The following is a 12,254-nucleotide window of genomic DNA, read 5'->3' as shown; positions in this document are numbered from 1 at the left end:
GATGATTAGGCAATTATTTGGCAATACTCAGAAAACTGGGTTCCTCACCACCCTCCAGTTTCCCAAGGGCCAGGGCAGGCCTCCTGCCCCAGCCATGGCCCCTACTGCTCGCCCCCCCCCCCCACAGCCTCCACCCCCTGTCACCCACACATGTTCTGGGCCTTCCCTGCTCCTTCCCTCACCCAATTAAGCAGTCACCCTCACCCCTTTTCCTGAAGCTTATCCCCTGGCCTTATTCCCAATGGCCTGATTTCCTTCTGACCCAATAGCACCCAAAGTTCTACCCATTTAACAACTGGTGAGGGAAAAAATATAGGTTAAACAAAATAAATAGTATGACTTCATTTTGTTAAACATTAACAAAATGTTTTGAATTAGATATTTGTATGGGGGAAAGTCCAGCAGATAATATAACAAACGATTAATAGGGATTTTCTCATGTGTTTAATCCTCATCCTCAATGAAAGTATGTTGCTTGCAGAATACAAATGAATGAAGCAAAAATAGTAAGAGTTGGTGTTTATATGTCGGCTTCTTTGTTGCCTGTGCTAGTGGATGTGGTGCCTTGCCACCTATCGCTGTCACCACTAGCAGATTAAGAAAAAAATAAACAGGGGCGCCTGGGTGGCTCAGTCGGTTGAGCATCCGACTTTGGCTCAGGTCATGATCTTGCGGTCTATGAGTTCGAGCCCTGCATCGGGCTCTGTGCTGACAGCTCAGAGCCCGAAGCCTGCTTCGGATTCTGTGTCTCCCTCTCTCTCTGTCCCTCCCTTGCTCATGCTCTGTCTCTCTCTCTGTCAAAAATAAATAAACATTTTAAAAAAATGAAAAGAAAAAAGAAAAAAATAAACAGAACCGCTTTGGAGACCAATTCCATTTGTGACAAGTGGAGTTTTCATTCCCATCAGTGTGTACAAACAAGCAAGCAAACCCATTCTATCCTCACCTGCGATGAGCAGGACACCCATGCTTTTGCTTTGTTGCTTTTTCCTTCCACATCCTTAGCTAAGGATCAAAGTGTGCTGGAAAATGTCAATTCTATGTGCAAAATAATAATCATTCACTATGGGAAGGAAGACATACAAGGCCTCTGAAAACCATGGGGTGTGGGCAGAAGAGAAAACGCAGGATTTAGAGTCAGAAAAATACAGGTTCCAGGTCTGGTGTGAGTCGAGCCCTTTCCCTTCCTTTGCCTCCAGATTTTTTGCCTTCTAAGTACTGAGTTCAGTTAATGGAACACCTACTGTTTGCCGGGCACTGTTTGTTGGAGGAAGGATGAAAGAGACCATGCAAGTTTTAGGTGTTTTGCAGACCCACTGGTCGGGGGCGTGAGGGATGTGCTGGCCCGCTCTCCAGGTGCTGAGGAGAACCATCATCCTTCACTGAAGAAATCAGATGCCACCCCACCTTTCCTACCTCCCACCAGGTCACACAATGTGGAGTTGCTCAAGTGGGAAATCACTCACCCGATGGCAAGTTGGTGCCTGAAATTCTAAGCACTGCCCCTGAAACTTCTTCCCTGGGGTCCGCATTTGAGGCCACTGTTCTTGCCTCTGACAATGGTGTTTTCCTGCATACAGCTGGGCTTTACACCTGGCAGCCACTTGGGACTGTCACCGAACTGCAGATCTATACTTAGGAGGAAGGCTGCCTACGTCCCTGAGGGGCCACTCAGCAAGCTCGCCCACCGGCAAGTGAGTGTGCAACACATGAGCTGTCCTGAAGTCAGGCCATCTCAAACAGCCTCCGCATTGGCTGAAGACCAGCACAGTCCTTTTCAAGCGATGTAGTATATAAAGGGACAATTCTATTTACGTAGATTACCATAAATATGCCTTTTGCTGAGGACCCAGTAGGAGAAAATGCCAGCTGCAGCCCTAAATGAAGTCTTCAGAGTTTGCATTCTGACCAACAACTGGGCCAGACACCTGAGCACTTTGTTGAAACTCAAAAGAAAGCAGCTGGGTCCCTGGGGGGCTCCCCTTCCCTCCTCACGGTGCTCAACTTGCCCTTCCTCATGAAACGAGGCAGATGAATACTCACCCACACATCTCTTCCCATCCTCGGCCAGCATGAAGCCGCTGTAACACTGGCAGACAAAGGAGCCCAGCACATTCACGCAGAGCTGCTCACAGCCGTGGTCCTCTGCCGCACAGAGATCCTGGACTGGGGCAAAGTCACACCATCAGAACACACGTCCGTGACCCTCTGCCCTCCGCACGTGGCCAGACAACAAGCACTTGCTAAAATAACCTTCGGAATAACCTTTAACGTATTGAATAACTGTAATCCTACCATCCAGAGGCAACCACGATTAACATTTTGGTGGATTTTTATGTGTAAATAAAAACAGATCTTTCAAAGTTGGAATCATTCGCCTCTATTAAATGCATTGAATAATTTCGAATTAACATCAGGTCTGTCTTTTCCTCATGTTCATGAAAGTGCTCTGAAGCATTCAGATGGTTCCCGAGAACTAGAAGTTATCATGAGCAGGCATCTGCACCAGTCAGCACCAAGTACCACTCGTGTTCTTCGAGAACGAAAATGCTTTGTAATCACAGTCTCACCGGTTTACAGGAGATAATCTGCACTGTCTTTGACATTTTGCAGACGGGGAAGCTGAGAGAGAGCACAGTGGGAAGACCTGTCACTCCACCCAAAAAATGGCAGGTCCCAATTCAATATCTGTCTTTTTGGATGTACTTCTCCTCATTCCATTTGTCTACCAGAACAATCTTTGGAAATCCTCCTTGAGCTTTATTTGTTCATGCCAGCAACACATGAGGAAAAGGTGAAGCCAAAGGAGGTTAGGTAGAGGTAACAAAGATTACTAGGGATAAATGGATGTATGGTTATTAGTGGGCCTACGTCGGTCAAGTATTTATTATGTGTCCACAGAGTGCTGAGCCCTGGGGTTTCACACAAATGCAATGTAAGAATGCACTCACAGGAATGCATTTGCTGCAATGAAACTAAAAGTATATCAGAGGATGAAAAGGTTCAAGGCATTTTCAATCCATCGCTGACTCAGTCTCTCCTTTGCACAAACAGGCTGACCCGATAAACATTACTTCTCAGCTAGGAGAATGCCTTGGTCTCTTAACTAGCTCTTCCAGTGACTTTACCATTAAAGTTGAAGAAAATCAAAGAGCATTAAAGAAATTGAATATATTAAAAAGAGTTTTCTCTGGTTAAAAGTTATCACTATGAAAGCTACAATAAAAACTCAATTAACTAGAAAGCCTGATTGATCCCTGAATCAATCCAATGGCTACACTTCAATGTAATCACCTGTGTCACTGAGTTTTATTATTTATTATGCTTTTAGATAAATATATAAAATTGATAAAAAGATAAAATCTGATTGATTCATTACCTCTATTAAATGCATTAAGTAATTTTTTAAAATAAAATCTGCTTCTTAACGTTAAAAAAAAAGGCTTATGCCTAATATTCCACAAATAAGGACTCAGGCTTTCAAGTGCTAAAAAGAAGTATTTTCATTCTCAAATCAATAAAGTAGATGAAGAAAATTATAGATGTAAATTCTTCTATTACCAGTATATTTTACCTTAGATTTCCAATTGGGAACTCCAATCGAGAGTTCCATTGGATTTAGATAGAAGGAAAACACCAATAACCAGAAAAAACTTCAGCTCATGTAAAAATCATAGTGAATCATTAAAGAATGATAAAACCTACAGTTAAGTTACAAGCCTAAGCTAGAGACCTAAGAAAAATCTGAATCACAGGATACTCTTCATTTATCAATAAATGAAGCACCTACAGTGTCCCAGGCCCTGGGGATACAGTGGTGAACCAAACAGAGGAAGGAGTTCCTGCTGTCACCCAGCTTGTATTCTAAGGGTAACATGAAGCTCTGGGAAGAGCATTTCTGACTGAAAGAATGGCAAATGCAAAGGTCCTGAGGTAGAACAAACTAGCCCCATAGTCAAGGGTAGACTGGAAAAGGCTGGCAGGTATAGGCGAGAGAATGGAAAACGGGAAAGGTACTATGGGCCGAGGGAGCAGTGTGAGTGAATGTGCAGAAACGAGGAAAGTAGGACAGTTGTGGTAGCTAAATCCCATGCTGAGCATTCCAAGGGAAGTAGCAGGAGGGGGGATCAGAAGGACAACTGACACCAGATGGCAGAGGGCTGGAAGGTAGGCTGAGAAGTCCAAGCCGATTAAGCAGGTGATGGGGACCAGTCAGGGTAAAATCCATCAAAAGAGAGAGAGGGCAATGCCACCTGGGTTGTCCTTTAGAAGGAGGGATCTGGCAGCTTCTTCGGCTCTGGGAAACTTAGAGGGCTTCTAGCTGTTAAATAAAATCACTGCTTTGTTTGGGAACAGCAGTAGGTTTTTTTTGTTTGCTTGTTTGTTTGTTTTTTAATTCCATGCCGAAATAGCTCTGGTCTGTCTGCACACGGATGGAAAAATTAACCTCCTGATATGAGGACCTTCGCTTGTTCTTCAGGGCCAGAGTTTTCCGCCTCCCCTATCAGCTGTCAGTCCAGGCCTGCACTCTTCCCCTTGGCATGTATCACAATGTTAATTGCGTAGGCATTTATTTATTTGTTTTTTTTATTTTTGTAAATTTTTTTTAACGTTTATTTATTTTTGAGACAGAGAGAGACAGAGCATGAACGGGGGAGGGTCAGAGAGAGAGAGGGAGACACAGAATCTGAAACAGGCTCCAGGCTCTGAGCAGTCAGCACAGAGCCCGACGTGGGGCTTGAACTCACAGACCGCGAGATCATGACCTGAGCCGAAGTCGGACGCTTAACCGACTGAGCCACCCAGGCGCCCCAATTGCGTAGGCATTTAAGTAGCCATGTATTTACTGTTGCCCTTGCTAGACTCTGAGCTCCCTAGTGGGGATGAGACAGTGCCTGCACAAAAGCCTCATGACTGGAAAATGTCACCCCAACACACTGGAACAACCTACCTCCCAAATCCCAAGTCCCTCTCTAAAGTGAGGGGCATGAGCTTCTTCACCTGGGTCTCCCTTCTCTGCTCTAGCTGCTGCTTTGCCTCCTTTGGTGTCTAGCAGGAACCCCGCCTAATAGCGGTTACAAAGGAATAGTGGGAGTACAGGTGATTTTTAGGCTCTTATAATGATCTGCTTTCAAGTTTTCTAACAAGAGTTTCTAACAGGAGCTTTTATAATAATGAAAAAAAAAAAAAAAACCCAACATGCTACAAAAGAACCCCTCTGAAAGCAGCATTTTGAAAGCAAGGAACCAGGAGCTTGAAGCAACCATCTTTTTTTTCCAAAAGACCTCTCCCCAGAGGGTAGGTAGAGAGGCAATGCATATTCCTTTTGGGACAGGGCTGGGACACCCACAGAATGGCCTGTGAATAACTGCAAGATCCAGTCTACAGGAGCGGCAGCGTCCGACCTTGGCTACCCATCAGAACCACCTGGGGACCTTTAGAAAACCCTGGGGCACCTGGGGCACCTGGGTGGCTCAGTCGGCTAAGCGTCCGACTTCGGCTCAGGTCACAATCTCACTGTCCGTGGGTTCGAGCCCTGCGTCGGGCTCTGTGCTGACGGCTCAGAGCCTGGAGCCTGTTTCAGATTCTGTGTCTCCCTCTCTCTGACCCTCCCCCGTTCATGCTCTGTCTCTCTCTGTCTCAAAAATAAATAAATGTTAAAAAAAAATTTTTTAAAAAGAAAAAAAAAAAAAAAAAAAAGAAAACCCTGATGCCCAGGGCACCCCGCTCCTTAAACCAGACTGGCCAGAGTGGAATGCAGGCAGCAGGGTTGGCGAAAGCTCCCCAAATAACTGCAGTGTGCAGCTGGGTTGAGTGTCATCGAACTGGATAAAAAGTCCCTTACAATCATCCGAGTGGAAGGTGCCCAGACCCAGGGGCCAGTCTCCCCCCTTTATTAACGGAGACTGTGAGGCTGAGTTTCCTCTTTTAAGCCAATCTCAGAATTACCGCTGTCCTTGGTTCCCTCTCCAAAGTGGCCGACGGAATCGCAGACACTACGTGAGGGCACGGAGTGTGGTAGGAACAGGAGGCTTATCACTCACATTCCAGAAGTCCGGCCCCACAAAGAGCAAGCTTGCCAGTTGGCTTCGTGTGTATTGTACTTTCATAATGTTTTTATAATGTTGGGGATTTATGGCCACTGGTGATCTGCACCGTCCCCAGGGAAATCTTTGAGGGATTAACTTAATTCAACAAAGACAAAGGAATACATGCAGACTAGGCTCTGACAAAACAACATTGTTTTTCTGGCAGTGGTCACTTCCATTTGAAACAAACATAGATATCTTTGAATGACTCCTTATGCTTTTGAAAAACAGCACTTCTTTTTCTCACAGCCGGAGGGTTTCACTGAAGGGTAATAAAACCATGAGGGATGGGAGAAGCACTGAATTCAGAGTTCCCGTGATCCTTCCAAGCCTTCTCTACCTGGCGACCCCCATCATGGCTCATGACTTCAGTCAAATGTCGCCTCCTCTAAGAAGCCTTCTCCAGGTTGGCTGGGCTTAAAGGCTCCTTCCTCTGGGAGCCACTCCAGCGCGTACGCATTTATCCAATGGTACTGGAAGGACCTGATCACGTCTGCCTGCCCCGCTGGAATGTGAGCTGATCTGACTCACTGATTTCCCAGAGCCTTGCCCACTGTCCTAGCGCGTGTGCTTGGTGCTCCGTAAGTGTTCATCTGCTGAAAGAAGAGTGACAAGGGCCCACATTCCCTGCCTCCCTACAGGGATGCTCCTAGAGTCCTAAAAAGTACTCTCTTCCATCAGAAACGGGATCCTGGCAGGATGAGTATCATGGGAACAAAATTCCTCCTGAGCCTCTACCTCTCCCTGTCCTCAGAAAGAGGTGTTCCCATACCAGAAGGGGGCCCAGAGTGCAGTGACATCTGGGAGCCAGCCCCCAGCTGCAGATGCCAGTGTGGTCACGACAGCTAAGGAACTGGCGGCCTTGTTCTCTGCTGCATCCCTGTACCTAGCACGGTGCCTGGCTCGGTAAAGACTTACGAATGAGAGAATGAACCCATGTCCATGCTACATAAGCATGGGGTTGTCAGGTATTTCTCCCTCATCAATCTTACCTCGGCTGAAAACTCTGAGAGGGACAGGATTAGCCTGGGAGTTCCTCCGGATGCCTGTATAATACCATGCATTTCACACAGCAGGTGCATAGTGGGCATCTGTTGATTGGACTTGACCGCCACCAGCCTGGAGTACTCAGGTGGCTCTTATTTGACTGCTCCCCATTAGAGGTCAAGTTCTCCCTCATGATCTCCACAACCACAATTTAACACTCCACTTACAATGATTATTGAATCCTATTTTCCCTACCGTCTGAGGGCAGGGCTTACTTTGCTCAGCCCTCCAGCTCAAATATCTAGCACGGTGTCTGGCAGATGGTCAATTTTTAAAAATATATTTGAGGGGTGCCTGGGTGGCTCAGTCGGTTGAGCGTCAGACTTCAGCTCAGGTCACGATCTCACTGTTCATGGGTTCGAACCCTGCACTGGGCTGTGCTGAAAGCTCAGAGCCTGGAGCCTGCTTTGGATTCCGTATCTCCCTCTCTCTCTGCCTCTCCCCTGTTAAAGATCTGTCTCTCTCTCAAAAATAAATAAACATTAAACAAATTTTAAAATAAATACAAACTAAAAAAATATCTGAATGATTGCATTGATTCATCCATTTGTCAAACTGTTCAAAGTGCTGGGAAAATAACAGTGAATGAAAGAGGTAAAAAATCTATCAGTTGATCTCTGTGCCCACGGAGCCAATATTCAAATGGGGAGCCAGTGGTGTGTAGGGGGCCAGCTCCCACTAGCCCCCATGACAGATAGTGCCAACCTCTCCCCTACTCTGTAGTCAGCAAGGCCAGGCAGGTGGCTTGAAATCGGCCACGGTGTCAGTATTTACACCACAGGAGTCAGTGAACATTAGAAACCAGAGCATTTTCCCCTGCAGATCTGGTTGTTAAACATCTGCCAGCACACCACTGATAGGGGCCAGACATAAAATAAACAGGTAAAACCATATGTTAGATCTCTTAAGTGCTGCCAAACAAAATTAGCAGGAAAAGGGAGTAGGGCGTGTGGAAAGAAGGGAACTTCTGTTTTATATTGTGTGGCCAGAAGGTGGTCTCACTGAGAATTTTGCCTACATCACAACTGCAATGTAGTGTCACTTTATGGGTGCCTGTGAAAATTCCACACCCAGACATAGATTCAGATTTCTTTAAATAATGTCAACGTATCTTTGACTAAGCTGTGGTTTGTGAACTCTCTGCTGAATTGATCTGATACGGCAAAGTAGACAATTGTGAGTTTTGTAACAAAAGATCTCACCAAACGCAAGCAATGCCTTACCAGAAGGCGATCATTAGCACAGAGCTGATAGAATTTACTTTCTTCTTTTAGTTCCTTGTGAATTACAGGGAGCGATGCTAACTTCAGCTGCTCAGTCTTCCCAGGTGAGATAAATCACTGAGGGTTTGATAAGTAAGAGCCCCACAGTTGTGCTCAAATCCAACCCTAGTGTTTGCCCCGAGGCACGCACGCACCCTAGATTTAAGTGCCTTCCTTAGTTTGTGCTCTCGAAACCCTGGCGCTGTGCCTTGGCTGGAGAACTTGGAAAACCTCCCATCTGGTTACACTGGACGAGAAGCACGGGACAAAGACTGTGGCTGCTGTGGCTGACATCATGCCAGGCGAAATCAAAGGGTTTTTACTGGCTTTTCAGAGTTTGAGACAAGCCACACTGCATGCTGTTCACACCAACAACAGTTTAAGCTAGTTTGGAGCTAAAGCAAAATGAACACCTTTAAAGACACGTTCCACTTTTCAAACAGCTCCTGCTGTTATTTAGCCTGAGATGTAGAAATCAGAAGTTATCTTTCGCAGCAAGAGAGAAGAGAAATGTATTATTAGGGCTGTTACTTCACTCAAGTGGGAAACAATGGGGTTCTGCCTGCACCAGTCTGAAGCCCTTCCAGAGTTAAGACTCCACAAACCGAAGCCTGCGTTTCAAGGACCATCCCCCTTCTTTCATGGTGCCTGAAAGCACTAATCTTATTTTGACAGCTGCAGTTCGGATTTTAAGACTTTCAACAGTAAATGTGAGTCATCAGCCTTGTGCTTCTACGCTGGAAGAAACAAAACAAACCCAATGTCACTGAGAAAAACAAACCTGTCCTTTTGGGCAAACCCCAGCTGTGCCTCGAATCCTTCTCTCCCCAAGAGCTGAATTATTTTTCAATCAGTCCTCCTATTCACTCACAGAATTTTCATTCTCTTAAAGGGATATCCCCCCAAATAAAGCCTTAACACATAAGTAAATCTGACCGAATGAGGTTGATCAAAATAAATAAACATGCACAAGTAATGCCCTATTCTTATAGAGCACTTTGCAATTTCCAAACAGCTGTCACATCATCACGTTCTTAATATAAATTCCTTACTGAGTGGAGCCTCTCAGGGAGAGATTTAGTTCAAAGTGCGTAGGTCAGTGGTTTTTAAACTTGAGCTTACATCAGAATTTCCCGGAGGGCTTGTTAAAAAAAAAAAAAAAAAAAAGGAATGTGTGTTTTAAGTTTATTTATTTATTTTGAGAGAGAGAGAATCCCAAGCAGGCTCTGCACTGTCAGCAGGGAGCCCAATGCGGGGCTCGAACCCACGAACCATGAGATCATGACCTGAGCCGAAATCAAGAGTCGGACGATGAATGGACTGAGCCACCTAGGTGCCCCCGAAACACACATTCCTAGGTCCCACCCCAGAATCCCTGATCTGGTAGCGCTAGGGTCAGGCCTGGGAGTTTGCATTTCTAACCAGTTTCCCTGCAAAGCTGAGCTGCTGTCTGGGGGGCCACTCTGAGAACCACTTTTCTAGGTGCTTGTGAAAAGAGGAAAGCAGAAAAGCAGCTCTATGAGCTTCAAACTCGCTTTCCCCTGACGTGTGGTCATCCTTTCCCAATGGCCGGCTCTCTGCTCACATGCAGTCAACTCAATCCTCCCATAAGAACGCTACTCACCCCAGATTCCTTTCTTTTCTTCTTCTTCTTTGTTTTTTAACCCTGTAGCCTGGCCCAGCCAGAGGGCGAGCAGACTGCACGGAACCCTCTCCGAGTTCCGGGGCCCAGCAGCCAGGGCGGGGAGGAAGCTCCGTGACCGCACGCCCTCTGCTCAGCAGTCCTCCTCTTCTGCTCAGGGCGGTCCTAGCAGAGCCTGGGGCCAGGCAGGCCATTTGTTCAGAAGCTGCGGGCTGGCTGTTTGTGGGCGCAGCCTGCTTGCTCCTCCACTCTGGCTCCTTGCTCTCCTTGTGGACTGCCCCGAAGCTCAGACCCTGACCTTCCCTTTCCACGCTCTCTCTCTCTCCCTCCCTCCAAGATTTTATCCATTCTCAGGGTCAGTTGCTACCACCAAGCACATCCAGCCAGGGCTTTTTCCTTGAACTCTAACCCCTCTCTCCAGCTGCATCCAACCACTTGTGTGGGCTCCTTCCCAGATTCACTAGTTTTCCCTCAAAGCCCGGTTTCTTCTCTGAAGTGATCTGTCATTCTAAATCGTGCGACCATCCCACACCCCTTATCCCTTCGCTATGTCATAAACTCCTCCCTGGTGTGGGAATTATTGCTATGGTCTCCTAATTAATTCTGTGGGCATAAGGAAGCGTGCACTGAACTGACCGAGCTGATTAGAATTGTAAACTGATGGCATCTTTCACCTTCTGCTCCACACGTGTGGAGCACAAGGGAAAGCAAGATCTGAGTGTTTCTTGGGTCTCAGACATACAAGAGAAACACTCATTTTCTTCCCACCACCGCGTAAGAGTGCCTGGCCCCTAGAAGGAACCAATAAGTATTGGATGAATAAATGAATGAGTGAATGGACATAGGGTGGGTGGATGGATGGATGGATGGTACTTCCCCACCCACTCGGTACCTAATTTGAATCCCACGCATATATTACTGCTAGACTCAATTTACTACAAGGTAGTTTTACCCCTGACACCCTGTGCTCAGTGCCCCTACCCACCAAAGACCGCTGCTGGGAATCGAATTGCTCCATAATTGGTTCCAGCTTACATTCCTTCCCTCATTCGCCACCAATGCCCCAAACAAACCCTTCCAGACAGGCCATCTGGTCTAGTTAGAACCCTCAAAGACAACAAGCCCTGCATTGTTAGAAAAACCCCCTCCTCCAAACGCCTCCCCTGATTGTTCCATGATTCTCTCTCCAATCTCTTATCTTGCAGGTTTTGTCTCAGCACCACTCACCTTCCAAAACCACCTTGTTCTGACTTTCTCTCTCTATATATATTAGCTTCATTGAATCAAATGACATACAATAAACTGCATAAATTTAGAGTATGCAATTTGATAAATTTGACATGTCAACATATCATCATCATAATCAAGATAATGAACATATCCATTACCCCCAGATCCCCAAAGTTTCCTCATGCCCCTTGGTAATCCCTCTACCTGCTCCCTGCCCCCCTGCCCCTGGTCCCAGGCAAGCACTAATCTACTCTCTGTCACATAGATTAGTTGCCATTTTCTAAAATTTTCTATAAATGGAATCATACAGTGTGTACTCTTTTTTTGTTTGGTTTATTTCATGCAACATGGTTATTTTGAAATTCATCTAGCTTGCTGCATGTGTCAATAGTCACTCTGTTCATTGCCTAGTCGCATTACATTGTATGCATATATCACAATTTGTTATCCATTCACCTACTGATGGACATTTGGGTTGTTTCCAGTTTGGGACTCTTACAAATAAAGCTGCTGTGACCATTTGTGTTCAAATCTTTGTTTAGACATAAACTTTAATTTATTCTCAGTAAATACCTAAGAATTGAATGCCTGGGTCATATTGTAGGTACATATTCAGCTTTGTAGAAAACAAACTGTTTTCCAAAGTGGATGAACCATTTTAAGTTCCTGCCAGGAACAATGACGGTTCCTGTTGCCAACTTTGCCAACACGTACTTTAGGGCCAATATTTCAAAATTTATCCAATCTAGTGGAAGCATGGTGGCGTGTCACTGTGGGTTTAATTTGCATTTCTCTAATGACTGATAATGTTGAATATGTCTTCACAGGCTTCTTTGCCATCCATCTATCTTCTCTGGTTTAGTGTCTGTTCAAATCTTTTGCCCATTTTGACTGGGTTATTTCCCTAATATTGAGTTCTAAGAATTCTTTATATATTCTAAGGTCTTTTGTTGGATATACGTTTTGCAAATATTTTATCTCAGT

At 45.6% G+C, this 12,254-nt stretch overlaps 1 protein-coding gene across 2 annotated transcripts in view; it reads right to left on the bottom strand.

Moving 5' to 3' along the window:
• Nucleotides 1-12,254, bottom strand: part of MATN2 (matrilin 2) — a 135,503-nt gene that overhangs the window by 59,104 nt on the left and 64,145 nt on the right. For both annotated transcript variants that reach the window (XM_060610995.3, XM_060610997.3), the window contains exon 5: nt 2,044-2,166. In XM_060610995.3, coding sequence (XP_060466978.3) covers nt 2,044-2,166 — 123 coding nt within the window. The remainder of the gene's footprint in view (nt 1-2,043; nt 2,167-12,254) is intronic.

This window comes from Panthera onca, chromosome F2, assembly GCF_046562875.1.
Source record: "Panthera onca isolate mPanOnc1 chromosome F2, mPanOnc1 haplotype 2, whole genome shotgun sequence".
Taxonomy (NCBI): domain Eukaryota; kingdom Metazoa; phylum Chordata; class Mammalia; order Carnivora; family Felidae; genus Panthera; species Panthera onca.
The sequence above is the reverse complement of the archived record's forward strand: the minus strand, read 5'-3'. Positions and strand labels throughout refer to the sequence as shown.